Below are 18,068 nucleotides of genomic sequence, written 5' to 3'. Positions count from 1 at the left end.
TGTCTATTGCCAAAACTATGAATTCACTGGGCCACATTTATTAAGCACCAGGATATTCTTTTTACTAAAGGACCCCACAGTTTAATGGTGCAGACAGAACTGAATGTGACGCCGCCGCCTGCCTGCTGGGTGCTGGTTTGGAGAAGGAGGGTGACATCAAGATGATGGAACAATAGTCCCAGACCCGACCTCCTGGTCACCCCGTGGGGGACTCTGCTGCTGGACCCACCGATGCCTGCCTACTGGCACCCGTGTGGCCACGGGCACTGCCCTAGTTCACTGTGAAATCCTCCAGGGTGGCTCTCTGCCTGGCTTCAGTAGCACTGACCACGGTGGCCCTGCTGACAGCCTTCTCCCCTCTCACCTTCTTCATTTGTGGCACCAACCAAGTGACGCTGCTGCCAAGATGCAGCCTTTCCCAGTTCCTCAGTGTGAAAGCAGTCCCAGCTCTGCTTCTCTCCCTTGGTCATGGCCGAAAGGAAAAAGCAAGAAACAAAACCAGAGTCTGTTCCAGGCATATGTCATAGTCTTCTGCTTTTTACTTCCAGGAATTGAGAAAGCAAGGGACTCCTGGGTTTGGATCTTTCCAGCCACCCCTTTGGGGAAAGCTCCTTGCCATCCTTCCAGAATGGGTGGGAGAGTGAGACAACCAGGCTTACACTACTTGCACAGAATCCCCTTATATTACAGTCACTATAGCAGACTCACGAGCCTGCTTGGTGTGGGTGGAGTGGAGAAATGTTGACCGCAGTGGCACAAGATAGCTGTGTGCACATTCCCTTCCAACAGTAAGGCATGTATTTTAGTTATACCTCATGCCATCATTCAGCAAACAAGTTTTGAACACTACCATTTGTCAAGAACTGTACTAGACAGAAGCTGAAGCTATTCTCACGTTTATTCAAAAACATTTACTCAATGCCTACTGGATAAATGATAAATGAGGCGGAGTCCCTGCCTACTGTGATCATAGTTTAAACCTCCATGAGGCAGGGGGAAGTCTCTCGATGCTTACAATGTGCTCATGTCTCTATTCATAGTTCTTGAGTCATATGTGGACCTGGGTATATTTACTGAACCTCCTTGAAAACTTCCTGTGCTAATCAGTCAACATAACCCTGACCCCAGAAAGTTCTCATATACACTGTTGTATAAAAAAATATATATTTTTAGGTATGGCATCATCTCCCCAAATTTTCATGCTTTAGGCACCTGTTCTAAATCTTTCCATGCAGTCTGGCATACTCGTCAGAGACGCTGACTAAACACCTAGAAAAGAAAAAGATAAGCTAAAGGAGTTAGATCAGTTTATACTATACTTCAGCTGATACCTTTTTTTTTTTTTTTTAATTTTCTCTTTGTTTAAAATTTCAGATTGTTCTCCTGCCTCTGGTGAGCAGCTTTATTACCATGATTTTGAATTCCTTGTCAGGGAAATCATATATCTCCATGTCACTTGTGTCAATTTTGGGAGATTTATATTGTTCTTTTATTAGGAATATATTTTCCTGCTTCTTCATTTTCTCTGGCACTCTATGCTGGTTTCTGTACATTATATAAGATAACTGCCCCCCCTCCCAGTCATGTCAGTGGTAACTCTATGTCTATTGATCGGTACTGGAACAAGTTTGCTCATATGTTGAGCTTCCCACCATTACAGCTTCCACCAAAGAGACTGCATCCTAAACCTCCTAGCTCTGAGAGGTATTAGACACACACAAGTCTTTCTAGATCACAGGAAAAAGTGGCAAGGTCTCATATCCACCTCTTTCTAAGATATTCACCCATAATAGTATATCCCAATCAATACATAGCTACATAAAATACCCATGCTACAATGTATCTTATTCTCTTACTAACATTTCTCCTTCCAGTCTCTGCTTTTCTCTTAACCTTATTATCCACGATCATAAGCTGAAGAGGGAGAATGATATAAAAACTGGTTTACATTTCAAACTATAGACCTGATACTGAAATTCACGAACGGAAAATCTGAGTTATAAATAAGTAAAGATTCATATTCTGATGAGATCGGGCATGTTCAAGATGGTATGATCGTAAACAGGATTCATATTCCGAAGCCCAAGACATACTCTTAGATCTGAAGCATCTAATATCCTATCAATATTTCATCAAGAAAGAAGCAGGCAGATGGAGGGACATAAAACAAGATGGAAGGAGAACTTTCATTAAATGATGGTCCAGTACCAAAAACTCACTGATATTATTCATTCATCCATCTAACAAATATTTTTTGAGAGTTTACACTAGGTCTGCCACTGAATAATATCAGTATTATCCCCATTTTACCTCTGAGGAATCAGAGCCACTGATTTAAAAGTAATTCAATAAAAAAGATATCTGCACCATTTGATCCAGCAATCCCATTATTGGGCATCTACCCAAAGGAATAAAAATACATTCTATAAAAAAGACACCTGCTTTCGAATGTTTATAGCAGCACAATTCACAATTGCAAAGATGTGGAAACAACCCAAGTACCCATCAATACATGAGTGGATTGATAAAACGTGGTATATGTATTCTATGGAGTACTACTCAGCCATAAAAAACAAAGGTGATATAGCACCTCTTGTATTATCCTGGATAGAGCTGGAACTCTTTCTGCTAAGTGAAGTATCACAAGAATGGAAAAACAAACACCACATTTACTCATCATCAAATTGGTACTGATTGATCAACACTTATGTGCACATATAGTAACATTCATCAGCTGTTGGGTTGGGAAGGTGGGTGTCGTGTGCACCATCTGGGGGATGGACATGCTTGAAGCTCTGACTTGGGTGGGGAAAAGGCAATATATGTTACCTAAACATTTGTACCCCCATTATATGCTGAAATAAAATAAAGAACTAAAAAAAAAAGTAATTGACCCAGTAACCACAGGATTTCAAATCAGATCTACATACAGAAGCTCATGTTCTTTCTCTTATGACAAAGCATGGAAGGAAGTATTAATAAAAGAATATGACTAGAAGATGAGAAAGAGGGTGAGAAGAAGACTACATTGATGAGCAATCACGTAGGCCCATAACATCCTAAGTCTCCAAAAAAAAAAAAAAAAAAAAACTTTGATTCACATATTAGCCAAAAAATGTTTTAATATACTCTATAGACAATAAATTTTCCACAATTTTCTACTTCTTCTAGTAGTAAAAATTTTTCTATGAATTCAATAATAAACAAATTATAAAGGCTTTATAGCATAAATCACTATGATTCCCAAAATACCCACAGGTTATCATTAAAATGACTTTATTAGTAATTTGAAAAGATGTGTTGTTATGTTTCATTAAAAAGCTATTTAATTATACATACTGACATTGTTAGGGGTGAAATGATTTCATGTCTAGGATTTTCTTCAAAATTATGTGGAGGTATAGAGGAAATGTGATAGCTCATCAGTTGATCATTAGTCAGGTGGATGATAAAAACAAGAGGTTTTTTTTTTTTTTCCTCCTTACACTAAAAAGTTAAATATTGATAAATAGACCACCATGTTTGGGCACAAATTTTCTCTCCAGGGAAATATTAAATATATTTTTCAGCACTTCTTCTACTTCTTTCTCATCCAGAGTCTTAATGTCTACCAGATCTATATTGTCCTTATAATTGAATCTCTTGGAGATGAGGGTGAAGCCCACCAAACCGTGAACCCCTTCTGGGGTCTGCAGGGAACACAGCGATGTGGTTTTAAACACGGATGTTGGAGATTCCTGCATGTACGTATTCACAGGCTCAAAATTTTCAATCGCTTGAGGTTCAAGAGTAAAAGAGTACATTTTCCGGTATTTGTTCTTTTCCAGGAGTTCAGAATTAAGAAATTCTTCATTTGGAACGTGCTGCTCTCTTCTGATTTGGTCCAGGTACCAGGTGCCGCTCTCTTCTCTCAAGCGGAAGATGCAAGGCACCTGAGGCTGATCCTGCCCAGAAATCAACTCCAGAGGCTGCCACATCTGGAAGGAGAATCCAAACCCAGCATCAACAATGTACTTCTTGCTACCAATGGTCACCTGCAGTACAAGGTGAATCATGTTACTGCTGTATTGGTCGATTTCAGGTATGTAAACATACCCTCCAAACGTGGTGGTCTCAAAACCGATTGTGCGCAGAGCCCAGTACAGAAGTTGATTGACCTGGAGACACCACCCACCCCGGTTCTTTCTCACAACTTGATCAAAAATGGCCTGTAAGCCGAACTCCATGGTTTCCCCACAATGTATGTTAAGGTTCTCAAAGGGAACGGCCCGGATGTGGTGCTGAAGAATGTCAGTTAGTGTTTCCAAGTCCAAGTTCTTCCTAGAGTTCTTATAACCAATTCTTTCAAAATATGCTTCAATGTCCATGATGTCCTAAGCAAGGAAAACAAAGGAAAGATAGACAGTATTATTTTTGCACATGGATTTCTTTGAGTAGCCTAATTATAGGTATAATGTATTTTACATATGGAAAAACACTCTATGGTTACAAGTATCTGTATTAATAACTCCTCGTTTAGTACTTTATTGTACAAAATCCTTTCACATGCACAAGTTCACTTAATAGTCTCAGAACCCTGTAAGGAAAGCAGTATCATTTCTTCTATCTTCCAGGCATGAAAAGCTGGAAATCCAGAAGAAATGATGAGCCACATGATAAATAGCTTGTTTGTGGTTTTCTTGGTAATGAATAAAGAAGAGATTCCAGTTGGTATCAATTAAGTAGCTTTAGAAACGGACTCTGACATAAGCAGCAGAATTATTTAATAGAGGACATGGTCAACAAGGTACATGACCCACGTGATTTCCCCTTTCATTGAAACTTATACAGTCAAAGCTCTTCACTCGAAGAATGTATTGGTTCACTCATTAATTGATTGATTCATTCAATAAATAGTTTACTGAATAACAATCATGTGTTTGCTACAGATCTAGAGCTTACTTGCCTGCAAACACCTTACATTTTAGTGGGAGTTGGAGTGACATAGAGACTAAACTAAATAAACGAATACAACATTCAAGCTGTTACATTGTGGTAAGTGCCCCAGAAAAACTGAAGCTATGGAAGGGGTTTGTAAATGCACAGGGAGAGCTTAAATGTCAAATAAGGTGGTTAGAGAAAGACTCACTAAGACTTTTCAGGATGCTACAGAATAAGCCCTGTGGATATGTATGGAGAACGTTCCAAGCAGAGGGATCAGAAAGTAAAACGGCCCTAAACTGGAACCTGTGTAGAGTGTTAAAGAAACTTGTAGTTTGTACCAAAGTTATTGGGAAAAAAAAAAAAAAGGAAAAAAGACACATCTAGGAAGCCAGGGTGATTGGAGCAGAGTGAGTGAGAGGGAGAATAGACTGAGATGATATCAGACAGGTAACAGTCACCTTGGGGCCAGTGCTGGCAGTTTGATTTTACTCTAAGTAAGATAAGAAATCTAGGCCAGGCGCAATGGCTCACACCTGTAATCCTAGCACTCTGGGAGGCCGAGGCGGGTGGATCGATTGAGCTCAGGAGTTCGAGACCAGCCTGAGCAAGAGCAAGACCTCGTCTCTACCAAAAATAGAAAGGAGTTAATTGGACAGCTAAAAATATATAGAAAAAAAAAATTAGCCAGGCATTGTGGCACATGTCTGTAGTCTTAGCTACTCAGGAGGCTGAGGCAGAAGGATTACTTGAACCCAGGAGTTTGAGGTTGCTGTGAGCTAGGCTGATGCCATGGCACTCTAGCCTGGGCTACAAAGTGAGATTCTGTCTCAAAAAAAAAAAAAAAAAAAAAAGATAAGAAATCTAAATGAGAAAGGGATGGAGGGAGGGTTATAATTTGAACACTGTTTGCCATAATCAATGGGACATTTCCGGCTACTGTATGGAGAAGAAGCTGTCCATATTGAGCTCTACGGACAGTCACAGGAACTAGGCAGGACACAGTCAAACACATTTGCACTAGGACCAATGTGTGGCTCAGGGATAGCGTGTCACATAAGGAGAATAATGAGACTTTATCGAGGGACTTTTGCTGACACCTAAGCACGTACATTCTGCTGCAGGACTCGATGCTGGTGAGATATGAACTCAGAGTTATTGGGGCAGAACTTATTGAACAAGACTAGCAAAGAACTGACTGAGTTGAGGGATGAAGACCAGGAGAAGGGAGGGTAAGGAAAGCCATCGATGAAGCCTAAAGCTATCTTTTAACTTTCAGGTAAGGTGAGCCAAAAAATAATAATAATTGCTCCTTATTTTATTTAATCCTTTTAGAAAAGGTTTTCATAACCTGCTATCAAAGAGTCTTAATCTACTGAGTCTTTCATGCAACATTGGTGCCCAGACCGCAAGACTAACTCCTTTGTAAGGTGGCACGTCCCGAGCATGACATAGTACAAAGGGACCTGCCTTAAATTAGTGGTGATAAACGAAGCATCTCTGTTTTCCCTCCTCCTATCGTTTCTCTCATATTCTTTTCTTTCTGCTTTTGACCCAAATATCCTTCCAATATGGCCAGTGCTTCCAACTTCCTATGTCCATGAGGGCTGTAATATTATTTTCCCCAAATCTATTCATTACATTCATTTCATTGCATTTCTTCTCATCCTACCTTGCACCAGCATCTTTTCTCAACATTGAGCCAAGCTCTAAAACTCAGGCATAGAGAGAACAAATTGTATTTATTCAGACCACCCCAAACCCTCTCCAGCCCCTAACACAGAATCTGTACTGAGTATATAAGAACAGCAGAGAAAGCCTGATCCAAAGGGAACAAGTGGCTTGCCCATGTCTGGCCATGTGATTCTTTCTTAGACCATAATTCCTTCTACAGAGAAATTATTTACATTCCTTTTTGAATGGTATAATTTGTTTACGAGTGTTTGTTTTCCTTCTTTTTCTTCTCTCTCTCTTGCATTCTCTCTCTCTCCCTCTGTCTCACTCCATTTCCCCTCTATTTCTTTCTTTTTTTTTTTTTTAAAAGATGAAGTGTTGAGTTGGAATTTAGTAACTGCAGGTTCATTTGAAAGAAGTCCATTTCTGTTCAAGGCCTGGATACTGGCAACATGTTGTAACAAAATAATATTTGAGTGTTTTGTGACTAAACATAAGAAATTGTGTGTTGTGACCTAAGGTGAAATGCCGAAAGCCCTTGAAAAGTAGCTACCGGGAAAGTAGCAGACTGAAAACGCTGTTAGCTTTATAGATTCATTTCTGGAATCTCAGTGCAGTTTCATATCCTGGCCTTCCAGCTGGATCGTAAGTATAAGGCAAGACTTGACTGAGGCAGAGTACACATACCGAAGAGGCCCACTGAGAACCCACAGAAAGCCGCTTAATATCTTTCTTAGCAAGTTGAAAGTAGGTCAGTCTTCAGTTTTAATTCAGAATATTTGAAATGTTTCTTCTTGCTGGCCTTACTCTAAAATAACAGAAAAAGTATTGACAACAATATAACATGACTTTCCTCGAAAACAAAAGGATAGTGTTGTGGTCCAGATATTATAAAGAATTCCTAAGAAAGTCACAGAACAGAGGGAATGGACTGCATAGTCAAGGTGACACCCGAACTGCGCAAGGAGGAGTGTAGAATGTATAACCACCACAGACGGAGCAACGCTGATGGGGCCAGAGCCTCCAGCTTCAAAGCTAGAGGTTGTGGAAGCCACCAGGAGGAGCCCAGAAGCAACAACCAGATGATGACCTGCCCTGGGATTGGCAAGGAAGGTTGAGCCATGTTCCATGGCCCCATCACTGCCATGGCATACACCAGACACAACAACCAGGATGTGGTGATAGCACCAGGTTTTCCTTTAGGTGACAACCATCATTGAGGATGCTGTGGCAGAAAAAGAAGGGAATGCCCTTAATGCACGGTGTCACCAGAAAGAAAGGGAGACCGTCTACCTCCAAAGGATCTGCCATCAATGTATCTCTCGTCATATTCCTCTTCCTCCACCTCCACTGAAAAAATTGAGGAATCCAAGCCCAACCCCAGCTGGACATCTCACCAGCCACACTAGATATAAACAACACGAGGTGGAGAACAGAGTTATGCATATACAAATGTGATGAAAAAAATAAAATGAAAATATACTTAGATTGGGATTAGAAGAAAAAATACAACCAATTCAAGAAGAAAAATTAACTAAATAGAAAAAAATTGTTTTTACAGGTACCAGGAGCTATAAACCATGTGAAGTGGACTCAGTAACAAAGAGCGAAACAATGAGGTGATATGGTTTTTATCCATAAAATACTTATGGTTATTATCCATAAAATATTATGGTTTTATGAAAAGAAAGATTTCAGAACTTAGAATACTTATTGAGAACATAAACAAAGTTAATATAATAATTAATGATAAACAGAAACCATATAGAGTTTCATATCACGTTACTTACAAAGAAGAACTATCCATAGTAAAGGCTAATAAAAAGACACAGCAATGAAGACAGTGGAAAGAAGCTAACTGATACAGAAAGCAAAGACCATCAAATGTGAAGATAATTGGAGCATCTGAAGAAAACTCAAAAGTATAGTAAAAAATGTATATAAAGACAGCAAAAAATATGTTCTAGAAGCAAAAATTGAATCTGAAAAACAAGAGAAAGATTCTGGGAAAGTTTGATTCAACATGCTTGACATTGGACTATACTCTTGTTAAATTATTAAAATTCAGAATTAAAGGGAACTACTGAAGCATTTGGCAGAGAAAGAAAATATTTCATAAGGGAGAAAATATAATAAAAGGCTGGTACAGAATGTTCCATAGAAATATCCAAAGGTGAACTATATCTGCAAAGTACTGAAGGGAATTGTTATCCCCAAATGGTATCCTGGCTAGTACTTTATTTACTCATAAAGGCAACATAAACATAAAGATACTCTCAAATATGAAAGAGCTGGAGAAATCCAATGACCATGAGCTACCCTGATAAAGATTTTCTGTTTTGTTGGTTAGGGAAGGATAAGATGAAAATGAGAACTAAGAACTAAAAGAGACCACACTAAAGGATTGCTGGTGAGCAATGACTCCTTTCAGTACAGAACTAGGAGTCAAAATGTTATGAGAATTACAGCCACTGAACAAACCATTTTGGCTTATATGGAAATAGAGATATGAAGCTAAACATGAAATCTGAAGATCAAGAAAGACCAGACTCTAGGAAAATCTGACGCGGTATTGTCGAAATGGGAACTGTAAAAAGATAAACTTAAGACACATTAACATTTGGAAGAGTTTATTTGAGAGGACAGCAATTTATGAATTAGGCAGCATCAGATGACAAGAGGTTCAGTGCTCCTTGGAGGAGGGTGACCAGAGTGAAACTTCTAAAATGTCCACAGAAGTAGACAAAAAAAAAAAAAAAAATGTTTGATTGGTAGAGTGGAGAGTGAGTCCCTTGTTAGAGGTTATTGGCAGTTTCTGATTAGCAAATTCACTAGTGTCACTAGTTTCATGTTACTGTTTATACTGGGAACACAAAGCACTGGATCCATCCAGCCTAATGACCTGCCAATGAAAAATTCTTTTAACAGAACATATTCTGATTAAATTATTGAAATGTAAAGGTAGAATGCATATAGGTGTGATAAAATAGGAAAAGGTGGAACCTCACGGGAATTGGGGAGTGCATTCCCTGTTCAAAGTAATTGAAAAAACATTTAAAAGACACGGTTGCTCCAATGAGACCTAGTGATCCCTACCATAGGTAGACAAGGGTAAACAAAGGAGCATACTTAGTGTACCCAGAGTGGGCACATGGTGCTAATGAGGATTCAGAATGGAGGTTAGCAGGGCAAGAACGCTTTCGGTAAGTCACCTAGGTCCTTCAATTCCGTGTCACCATTTTGCACTGACCCTGCCCTGGCTTCTGTGTTCTCATATTTGAGAACCTGTAACCTAGACTCTCTTGGGAGGATTTCCTCAGGGTGTCTGGAACTTCTTTGCTCTCCTTTGCAGAGAGCTGGAAGTGCCATTGATTTTGTCCTGCTAGGGCAGCCCTGCGTCAATGACTGATTGGCAGGAGCTTTGGAAAGGCTTGAGTCTGGACAGGCTTTTGAGCTATAATTCACATTCAGGCTGCTGCTAGGATTCATCCAACACTCTCTTAAGTCATGGATCCTGTCTCAGTGTCTGGTTTTGGGGAACATGACTGAAGTCACCTTGGGGGCCATTTTGGAGAGTTACGCAAAAGAAAGGTAAGATACACAGGATTGGACAACTTTTCAACAGGGCCTGAATGCCAGGCAAAAGACTTGCCACCACACCCCCTCCCCAAGACTACATGAATGTTTGCTGTTTTGTTGAATGATCAATATTTAATAGTTTGCCAACTGTTGTGATTTCTCCCTAAGTGACTTGGCACTTCAGTTATAAAGCACCGTGCTTGGAAGTACACCTGGAGAGCAGGTTCGACATGCAGAACTTTATGTTCCATTCCCAGTCTCTGGGATATCTAAATCTTTCATGTACAGCAGTGGTTTTCAAATGTTTTTTTGGCTAAAAAAAAAACCCTTATTCTTTTCCCATAGGAAGTTGTAAGTGCCCAACACAGAAGAGTTACAAGCAGACTGATCCAGACGTAGCATGTCTATGAGATGCTGCTGTTACACCTTACAGCTACAAGGAACACAGTAATGGATGGAAGCGGATTCTTTTACACCTACTGTATGGGTTTCTGGCATTAGCGAAGAGAAGAATTATAAGGAGAGCTAGTGAGTGTCTTTTTGTATGAGTGGTTTTTATCTCTTCCTGTTCCTTTGCTTTGCTTTGCTTTGGTCTCTGCCACCGTGCAGGAAGGGCAGGGCATCCCACGGGACTGACACTATCACCAAGCCCCCTCCCAAGCCAGCCTTTTGAGTGGAAAAGGGCTTCCTGGGCCAGCCATTCCCAAAGAGCATCATTCACTGGTCTTTAGTGTCCCAAAGGCCCGCAGCCCAGGCACCACTGCCAGTAAATGGCTACAGTGGCCAGGCAGGAGGTGTGGGTACTTGCAGCAGGCCAGGAGTACAATCTAAGTGACAACAGCCACTGCAGCTGAAGACAGTAACTCCCAGACAAAGTCAGTCTGTGCATGGGATGCAGCTTGAGAGCTTATAGAAAGTTCCTTTGGAGGGAGAGAGCGGAGTCAGCTGTTTTATGTTTCAGGCACTAAAAGGAGTGGCAGGGAGAAGGCAAAGAGCTGTTAATCAGAGAAGAGCAAAGAAGTGGCATCACACCAGAGCACGGGAGCAGCGACCAGAGCAGGGTCCATGGCGCCCACAGTGCCTGGGGCTGTTTGCCCGGGCAGGCTCCTGTCTCCTGGGGAATCCTGCATGTTGTCTGTGTTCGGGGGGGAGATGCCCTCAGAGTGACAGTGAAGGAGTTAATGTTTTGTCAATTATAGCTCCTGGAGACATGCCCCACTAAGCCTGCTTCCAACAAGATAAAACTTCATCCAAGAACTCCCCTAGACATTGCAGACAACCCAGTGCAACCTCCCTCCTGGGACAAGTGGGAGCTTAAGGGGTTTTCTGATCAGCCAGTGCAAGAGGAGCAGGGACTGTTAGGAGCTTGCAGTCTGCAGGACTAACTGGGTTCTTCGGGACACACCCAGTTGAGGACAGAGAAGCATGGACTCCCATGTTATAAGTATCCAATAGGGAAATCCAGTTGAGGAAGTTCCCTTAAACACATTAGTGGTTTTTTTTTATCACACATATTTAAACCTCACAACAACCCCTTGAAGTTCACACTATTGTTAGCTCCATTTTACTGATGGAGAAACCGAATTTTGCAGAAGCTAAATGACATGGCCACATTCTCACAAGTACAAAGTGGTTTCTCTGTGACTTGAACACACATGCTCTAAATCTGTTAAAGTCACCATTATGCTGTAGTTAGTTATAGCGTTAGATTCTATCATGTGCCAGCTAAACTTTCTGAACACCCTGAGAACTTGAAATTCAGGCATGGCGTAGAATCCATTCTCCCATACACACATTGGAGATAGGATTAAACCCCAATTTCAAAGTACACTGCAAGTTACTTACAGAGCTCCACTCACTGGGTCACTTCAGCAGGAACCAGGTTGACTGCAATCCTCTTGACTTCTAAGGTCTGCAGAGGAGCTGCCCTTATAGGCTTTCAAATGGCCCTACCCCCAGAGTCTGGTTAGTATCTCCCCAGGAATCTCTAGGAAATATAGTTGCAGGACCTCAGGTTGCTCCTGTGTACCTCTGATTCAGATATTTGCATTGAAAAAAATGTAGAAGCGTTCTATTATGCAATGACGCCCCATGCTCCAGGCTGGGCCAGGTGTGCCCTTATGTGTCACATATTCCTGCTCCCTGGGGCCTGATGCCAGATTTCCTAGCTGTGACGTGGAAGGTGAGAGCTTGGAAGGGTTCAGGAAAAGCAGATCCAATAACCTAGAGGAAGCAGAAGAAGAAGGTGGAAGGTTTTAATCACACTCCCGTTTTGTGGCACACTTTCTTCATCAACTCCTATGAGGCCTTTCTTTTTTTATTTTTCTTCCTTTCATCCCTCATCCTCAGCTCCATTCTCCACTCTACCCAAGGCACCATGATGGGTGTCTAAGTCCATGCATAGGGTCTGAGTGTGACATAGGTCCTATGGTTTTGTTTCCACTTGTGTTTTTTATTTAATGATATTAGTCTAGAACTCTTGCTATTATGCATTTCTCTCTACTCTCCACATATTTTTAATGTTTTTATTGATACATAGCAATTGTACATATTCATGGGGTAGAATGTTCTGATACATGTGTACATTGTGTAGTGATCAAATCATGGTAGTTAGCACGTCCATCACCTTCAACATTTATCATTTTCCTGTTGTGAGAATATTCAGAACGCTTTCTTCTACCTATTTGACATATGCAGCACGTTGTTGTTAGTTATGGTCACTGTACTGTGCACTAGAGCACCAGAACTTCTTCCTCCCATCTGTGACATTATACTAGACCAACCTCTCCATCTCCCGCCGCCCCCATTCTCTCCAGTCTCTGGGAACCTCTATTCTACTCTTAACTTCCATGTGATCAGTTTTTTTAGAGTCCGCACATAAGTCAGACCTGACTTATGACATGATTGTTGCCTTTGAACCTGCTGTTCCAGCACATGTCTCTGCAGTGGATGGCTCTGCTGTCCGAACTTGAGACTGTCTGTGACAGGCTTTTTCTCAGCCTGTGCTTGGGCAGGTAGATGGACTTGCAAATTAATGCCCCTGGGACCACCGTTCAGTCCAGCATGATAGCAGTTGGAGGCTAACGTCCCTGTGTCCTACCTGCTCAGGTGAGATGACTTTTAGGCATGTACAACACCACCTCCTGGTGTCATCTAGTGGCATTACGCTCCCTTTGTCCACAGGGATCCTGGAAATGATGCACCTTTCTTTTATTGATCCTCACACTGCCCTGGTCTAACTGTCCCACTCCCGCTCTGGTGCTTCCTTAAATCAACTCCCAAATAAGCTACTCGAAAACAAATCCTTGTCTTGGGATCAGGTTCTATTTATTTTTATTTTTTTGTAGAGATAGTGTCTCACTATGCTGACCAGGCTGGTCATGAACTCCTGGCCTCAAGCAATCCTCCTTCCTCGGCTTCTCAAACTTGCTGGGATCACAGGCATGAGGCACCGTGCCCAGCCAGGGTTTGCTGTTAGAGGAACCCATGCTGAGACAATTTAACTCACCTGTTCTACTGGTGAAGAACACTTAGGCTGCCTCCTACTCCTGTTTTTTACAAACACCGGTGTGATGAATACTTTCCTAGACATCCTCTGTAGATTAGCAAATGAGCTTTGCTGGGATCTATATCGGGAATAGGATCTGCTGATGGGTGGGGCATAGGCATATTTAATTTCACTTAGCACTACCAGATTTCTGTCCTTTTGTATAGAAGAAAAATTCCCATCTTCCTCATATCCCGATTGACACTTGGTATTAGCAACCCTCAGATGTGTGCCAGTTTTCTGTGTCTCGGGTGACAGCTCGGTGTTCTTTTCATTTTCACTTCTGTGATATCTAGTGTCCTTGAGCAGCTCTTCACATACCTATCGACCCTTCATATTTCCACTTGCGAGTTAAATGGCAAGGTTTTGAGGAAGAGCTGCTTCTGCCAAATTAGCCAGGACCCAGAGTGATGGACTGCAGAGCATCTTTGCTAGAAAAATAGTGGGCTGAGGTCAGGGTGGGGGAGGGACAGGGAGGAAATAATTCCTGAATGCAGAAGTAGGGTCTGGACCATTTGGGGCAGAGTATAGGAAAATAATTGTAGTATGGATGATGGCCACTGCCTCCTTGATTCTGGGAAACTTGCCACCTGAAATTAGAATGTTACCATTCAGATTAGCACATTTATAATTCTGAGATGGCTTCTAGCATCATTGCCAAAGTGACAGAGGCCCTTAAGGATGGCCAGCAGGAGTTGTCTGGGAAACTATGAGATCAGGCAGGGGCGTGTGGCTAAGGTGGGGGTCGGGCCAGAGTCAAGGATCCTGGTGTCCAAGGACAAGAGTGACTCGGATTGTAGGGCTGGGACGTAAGAGGGCTTGAGAACACCGTATAGACACCAGTGGAATGGTTGTCAAAACTTTCAAGCCAAAATCTGACTATATCAAGGTTTTGTTTTGTTTTGTTTTAATATGTGGAAGGGGAGCAGAACTTGGAAATACTTAAACTATCACTGAGCACTTCGTCACCATAGCAGTGAGAAACGCAGAGACAGGCTGGGGTAATAATAGTGACAACATAAAGAGAAGCACTCACTTCCCTGTGACATAAGCAAGTTGAAAGCATGCTGTTTGTGTTTTTAAAGACACTGAAAGCATCGGAGACAGTAGCATGTCTGGTTTAAATATTCTAACATGTGGTAACTCAGTTTTATGTCAAAATTCTAAAGTCTGGTAGCTGATTCTTTGTTTTCTTGCTACAGGGGGAAAAATTGTTTTTGCAAAGGCAGGAAGAAAGGAAGACAAGCTCTTCCTTTTCTGAAATTCCCTGAAGAAGGTCTCTATGGGAATACAGGCTCCAAGCTGAAGATTTTTTTTTTTTTTGCTTTTGCTTAATACACCAGTTTTAATATTTGTTTACCAAAACTTCTGGTTTCTGTTTCAACAGGTAATGTGTGGAGTTACCCTTCCCATCTTCTCATCAAGGAGAAAACCGAGTAAAATGGAAATAAATACTTCTTCTGAGATCTATCATAGAATGGGGGTCACAGGGCAAACCAAGTGGAGAGACAGATGATTGAATAGAGAATCAGAGTTTATTCTCAATCCTGGGAACTGTAAAAAGAGAAATCTTAGGGCCACCCATCCAGCTCTTTAGACAAACAGAAGGTACCAGAGATCATTTATCAAGGGAATTCGTTGCTGACCTCCTGTAAGCAAGAACTTGATATTGTCACTAGGTCTAGCATGTAAAACCAAAATCTGTTTGATTCCACACTAAGAAGAAGTGAAAAGTTTATCTTTGCAGGTAACAGAACGGGAGATAGGACAGAATCAGACATTCTTCCACCTAAGCAAGAACATCTACATAATTGATGCTTACTTCACTCCCTTTTTCTCTTCTGACATTCCCCTTATCTTATATAAAATGTAGGTTTCCTGGGCCTCACGAGAATATAAACATTTTCCTTACCACTGCCCCCCTCCCAGACCGTCCTTTCACTCTGTACACTTGCAAATGCTGAAGCTTCCAAATTGCCCTTCTAAAACACAGCCACAGGTCTGCCTGTTGTTCGTGTTTTTCCCAGGCACGTCCTCAGTTTGGCTTAATAAACCTCTGTTGCTTGAGATTTTTGCCTCAGTCCCTTATTTGGTTCAACAGAACTAAAGCCCAGGACCAGAAGACCGCAGAGGAAGCCGGCTATATTTGGGAACACTTGAACATGCAATCAATGAATTGCTCCGTGTTGGGCAAGCTGCAGAGTTTAAAAGTCTTTGGGGCTCAGTCTTGGTGGGTCTTCGTACTTTTGTGTTTTACCCCAGGAGCCCCATGAGGTTCTCACTGTGAACACTAGAGAATAATCCCCTTGTGCTTCCGGCAGGGGGAGGAGAAAAATGACCAAGTAATTCAGGTTCCCCTTCCCTCAAGGGAAATTGCTTTACAAGAGCCTAACTGAAGGGAGGGAAGGGAAAGGTTCAACTCCACCCCCCTCTAGCTTTCCTGCCTCACCTAAGAGGGGGAAAAGCCGAGAAGTGCCTTCGAGGGTCTCGGCCTGCTAGAAGGTTGTGACCTGATTCTAAGGACTATGGAATGCTTCTCTTCTCCTTATGCCTTATGAATACATCCCCAGCGCTGCTGTGTGTAATGGAGAGTTACAGCTGAAAAACTGCAAGTTTCAGACTCTCTTTAAGAAGGAGTTTCTAGGGAAACTCAAAGACAAAAGGGGAGACAAACACAAGAACACTAAAGGAAATTGCAGCCCCAGAAACCTGCAGCTATAGGAAACAGTAAGCACAGTGTAACTCCTAGCCAGATAAACATAACCCTCACACTAAAGGCCTACGTACCTCGATACCTATTAATATAACCCAGTACATAATGTTTAGCTTCTAATATACAATGACAAGAAATGCTAAAACACAAGAAAAGACAAGTCTGAGCTGGGCATGGGTGGCTCACCCTGTAATCCTAGCATTTTGGGAGGCTGAGGCAGGAGGATGGCTTGAGCTCAGGAGTTCGAGACCAGTCAGAGCAAGAGCGTCTGTACTAAAAATAGAAAAAGTATCCAAGCATCATAGTACACACTTGTAGTCCTAGCTCCTCGGCAGGCTGAGGCAGGAGGATGGTGTGAGCCCAGGATTTTGAGGTTGCTATGAGCTATGATGACACCATTGCACTCTACCTAGGGCAACATAGCGAGACTCTGTCTCAAAAAAAAAAAAAAAGAAACAAAGTAAGCATCATAATCCAATTCATACATGGCAGAGATTTGGGAGTTATCAGACCAGGAATTTTAAATAACTATTATTGATACACCAAGGTCTCTCATGTAAGAATGGGAACCATGCAAGAATAGATATAACCATAGAGATTATAACTCTGAGAAGAAACCAAAAGTAAATGCTAGAAATAAAAAACATCGTAATAGAAATAAAGAACACTTTTGCTGGACTCACCCATAGACTGCACGTGGGCAAGAAAAGATTGAGTGGCATTGAAGATGTGCACTAAAAACCTCCCCAAACTGAAATTTGAAGAGAGAGAAAAAGAGAACAAAACAGAGTAGGCATGAACTATGGAATAATACTAAAAGGTAGTATGTTTGGATATATAGTGGGACTAGGAACATTTCCATAAAGTATATATAATGTTTCTATTGGATGCGAATAAGAAAGCATATTGACCCATTTACTTGTAGTCACTGGGCGGGGGAGGGACTGGTCTGAATGGTTAAGAGTCTGGAGACAGGCACTCGCCTCTGGTGGTCAGCGGGACCAGAGCACAGGATGCGAACGCCGAAAAGGGGGCTCTGCCCGTGGAAACAGCTGATGACTGGGCCAGCTCAGGGCGGGACAGAAAGGGCAGGACCCTCTGCTAGGCAGACGTGAGACTGCAGGGCTGTGAGGCTGAAAGGACGGCGGTTGGCCTGTTGATTCAGCCCGCCAGACCAGCATCTGACAACTCCTGAGTGGTCGCCCCTGGGCTAGCTCTTCAGGGGTGGGCAAAATTCACCAATTTTGGGGTACACAGCCCAGAGACGCTGCAGCACATGGTAGTTTCAGGCAACACCCTCCCAGGGCCCAGGGACTTTCTTGCTGGGCGCAGCCGGTTCTGCCCATGGAAATGAGACGAAGCAAGAAAAGCTGCTTTTCGTGCAACTGGCGAGAATCTGTTGGACTTTGGTGCTGATAAATAAGTGGCAGCCAGTTGATTCAGGCCCACCGATCTGGCTCAGGTCAATCAATGCGAACTCAACTCTAGGGATTGCTCTGTGCATCAGGGCAGCCACCAGCATTGGGGTTTGTGGACAGGGAAGGAAAGACATGGCCAGGACCTCAGCAATTGCACCAAGTGAGCCGTCCCAGCAGGAGCAGCCTCTCAAGGGTGGTGGAAGAGCCCTGAATAACA

The 18,068-nt window shown here is 42.2% G+C and overlaps 1 protein-coding gene across 2 annotated transcripts in view; it reads right to left on the bottom strand.

Annotated features, from left to right (window-relative positions):
- Positions 1-3,103: 3,103 nt before the first annotated feature.
- LOC105882541 (arylamine N-acetyltransferase 1-like) overlaps positions 3,104-18,068 on the bottom strand; it is a 100,429-nt gene continuing 85,464 nt past the window's right edge. Inside the window, exons 4-5 of one of the 2 annotated variants that reach the window (XM_075997237.1) lie at positions 12,019-12,396; positions 3,104-4,373 (exon numbers count right to left, since the gene is read on the bottom strand). In XM_075997237.1, the coding sequence (XP_075853352.1) occupies positions 3,495-4,367 (873 nt within the window). In that variant the 5' untranslated portion in view covers positions 4,368-4,373; positions 12,019-12,396 and the 3' untranslated portion in view covers positions 3,104-3,494. Of the gene's footprint in view, positions 4,374-7,281; positions 7,403-12,018; positions 12,397-18,068 lie in introns of both variants that reach the window. The other variant, XM_075997238.1, reaches the window with a different exon arrangement.

This window comes from Microcebus murinus, chromosome 24 (assembly GCF_040939455.1).
Source record: "Microcebus murinus isolate Inina chromosome 24, M.murinus_Inina_mat1.0, whole genome shotgun sequence".
NCBI classification, from domain to species: domain Eukaryota; kingdom Metazoa; phylum Chordata; class Mammalia; order Primates; family Cheirogaleidae; genus Microcebus; species Microcebus murinus.
This window is presented reverse-complemented; position numbering and strand designations above follow the sequence as displayed.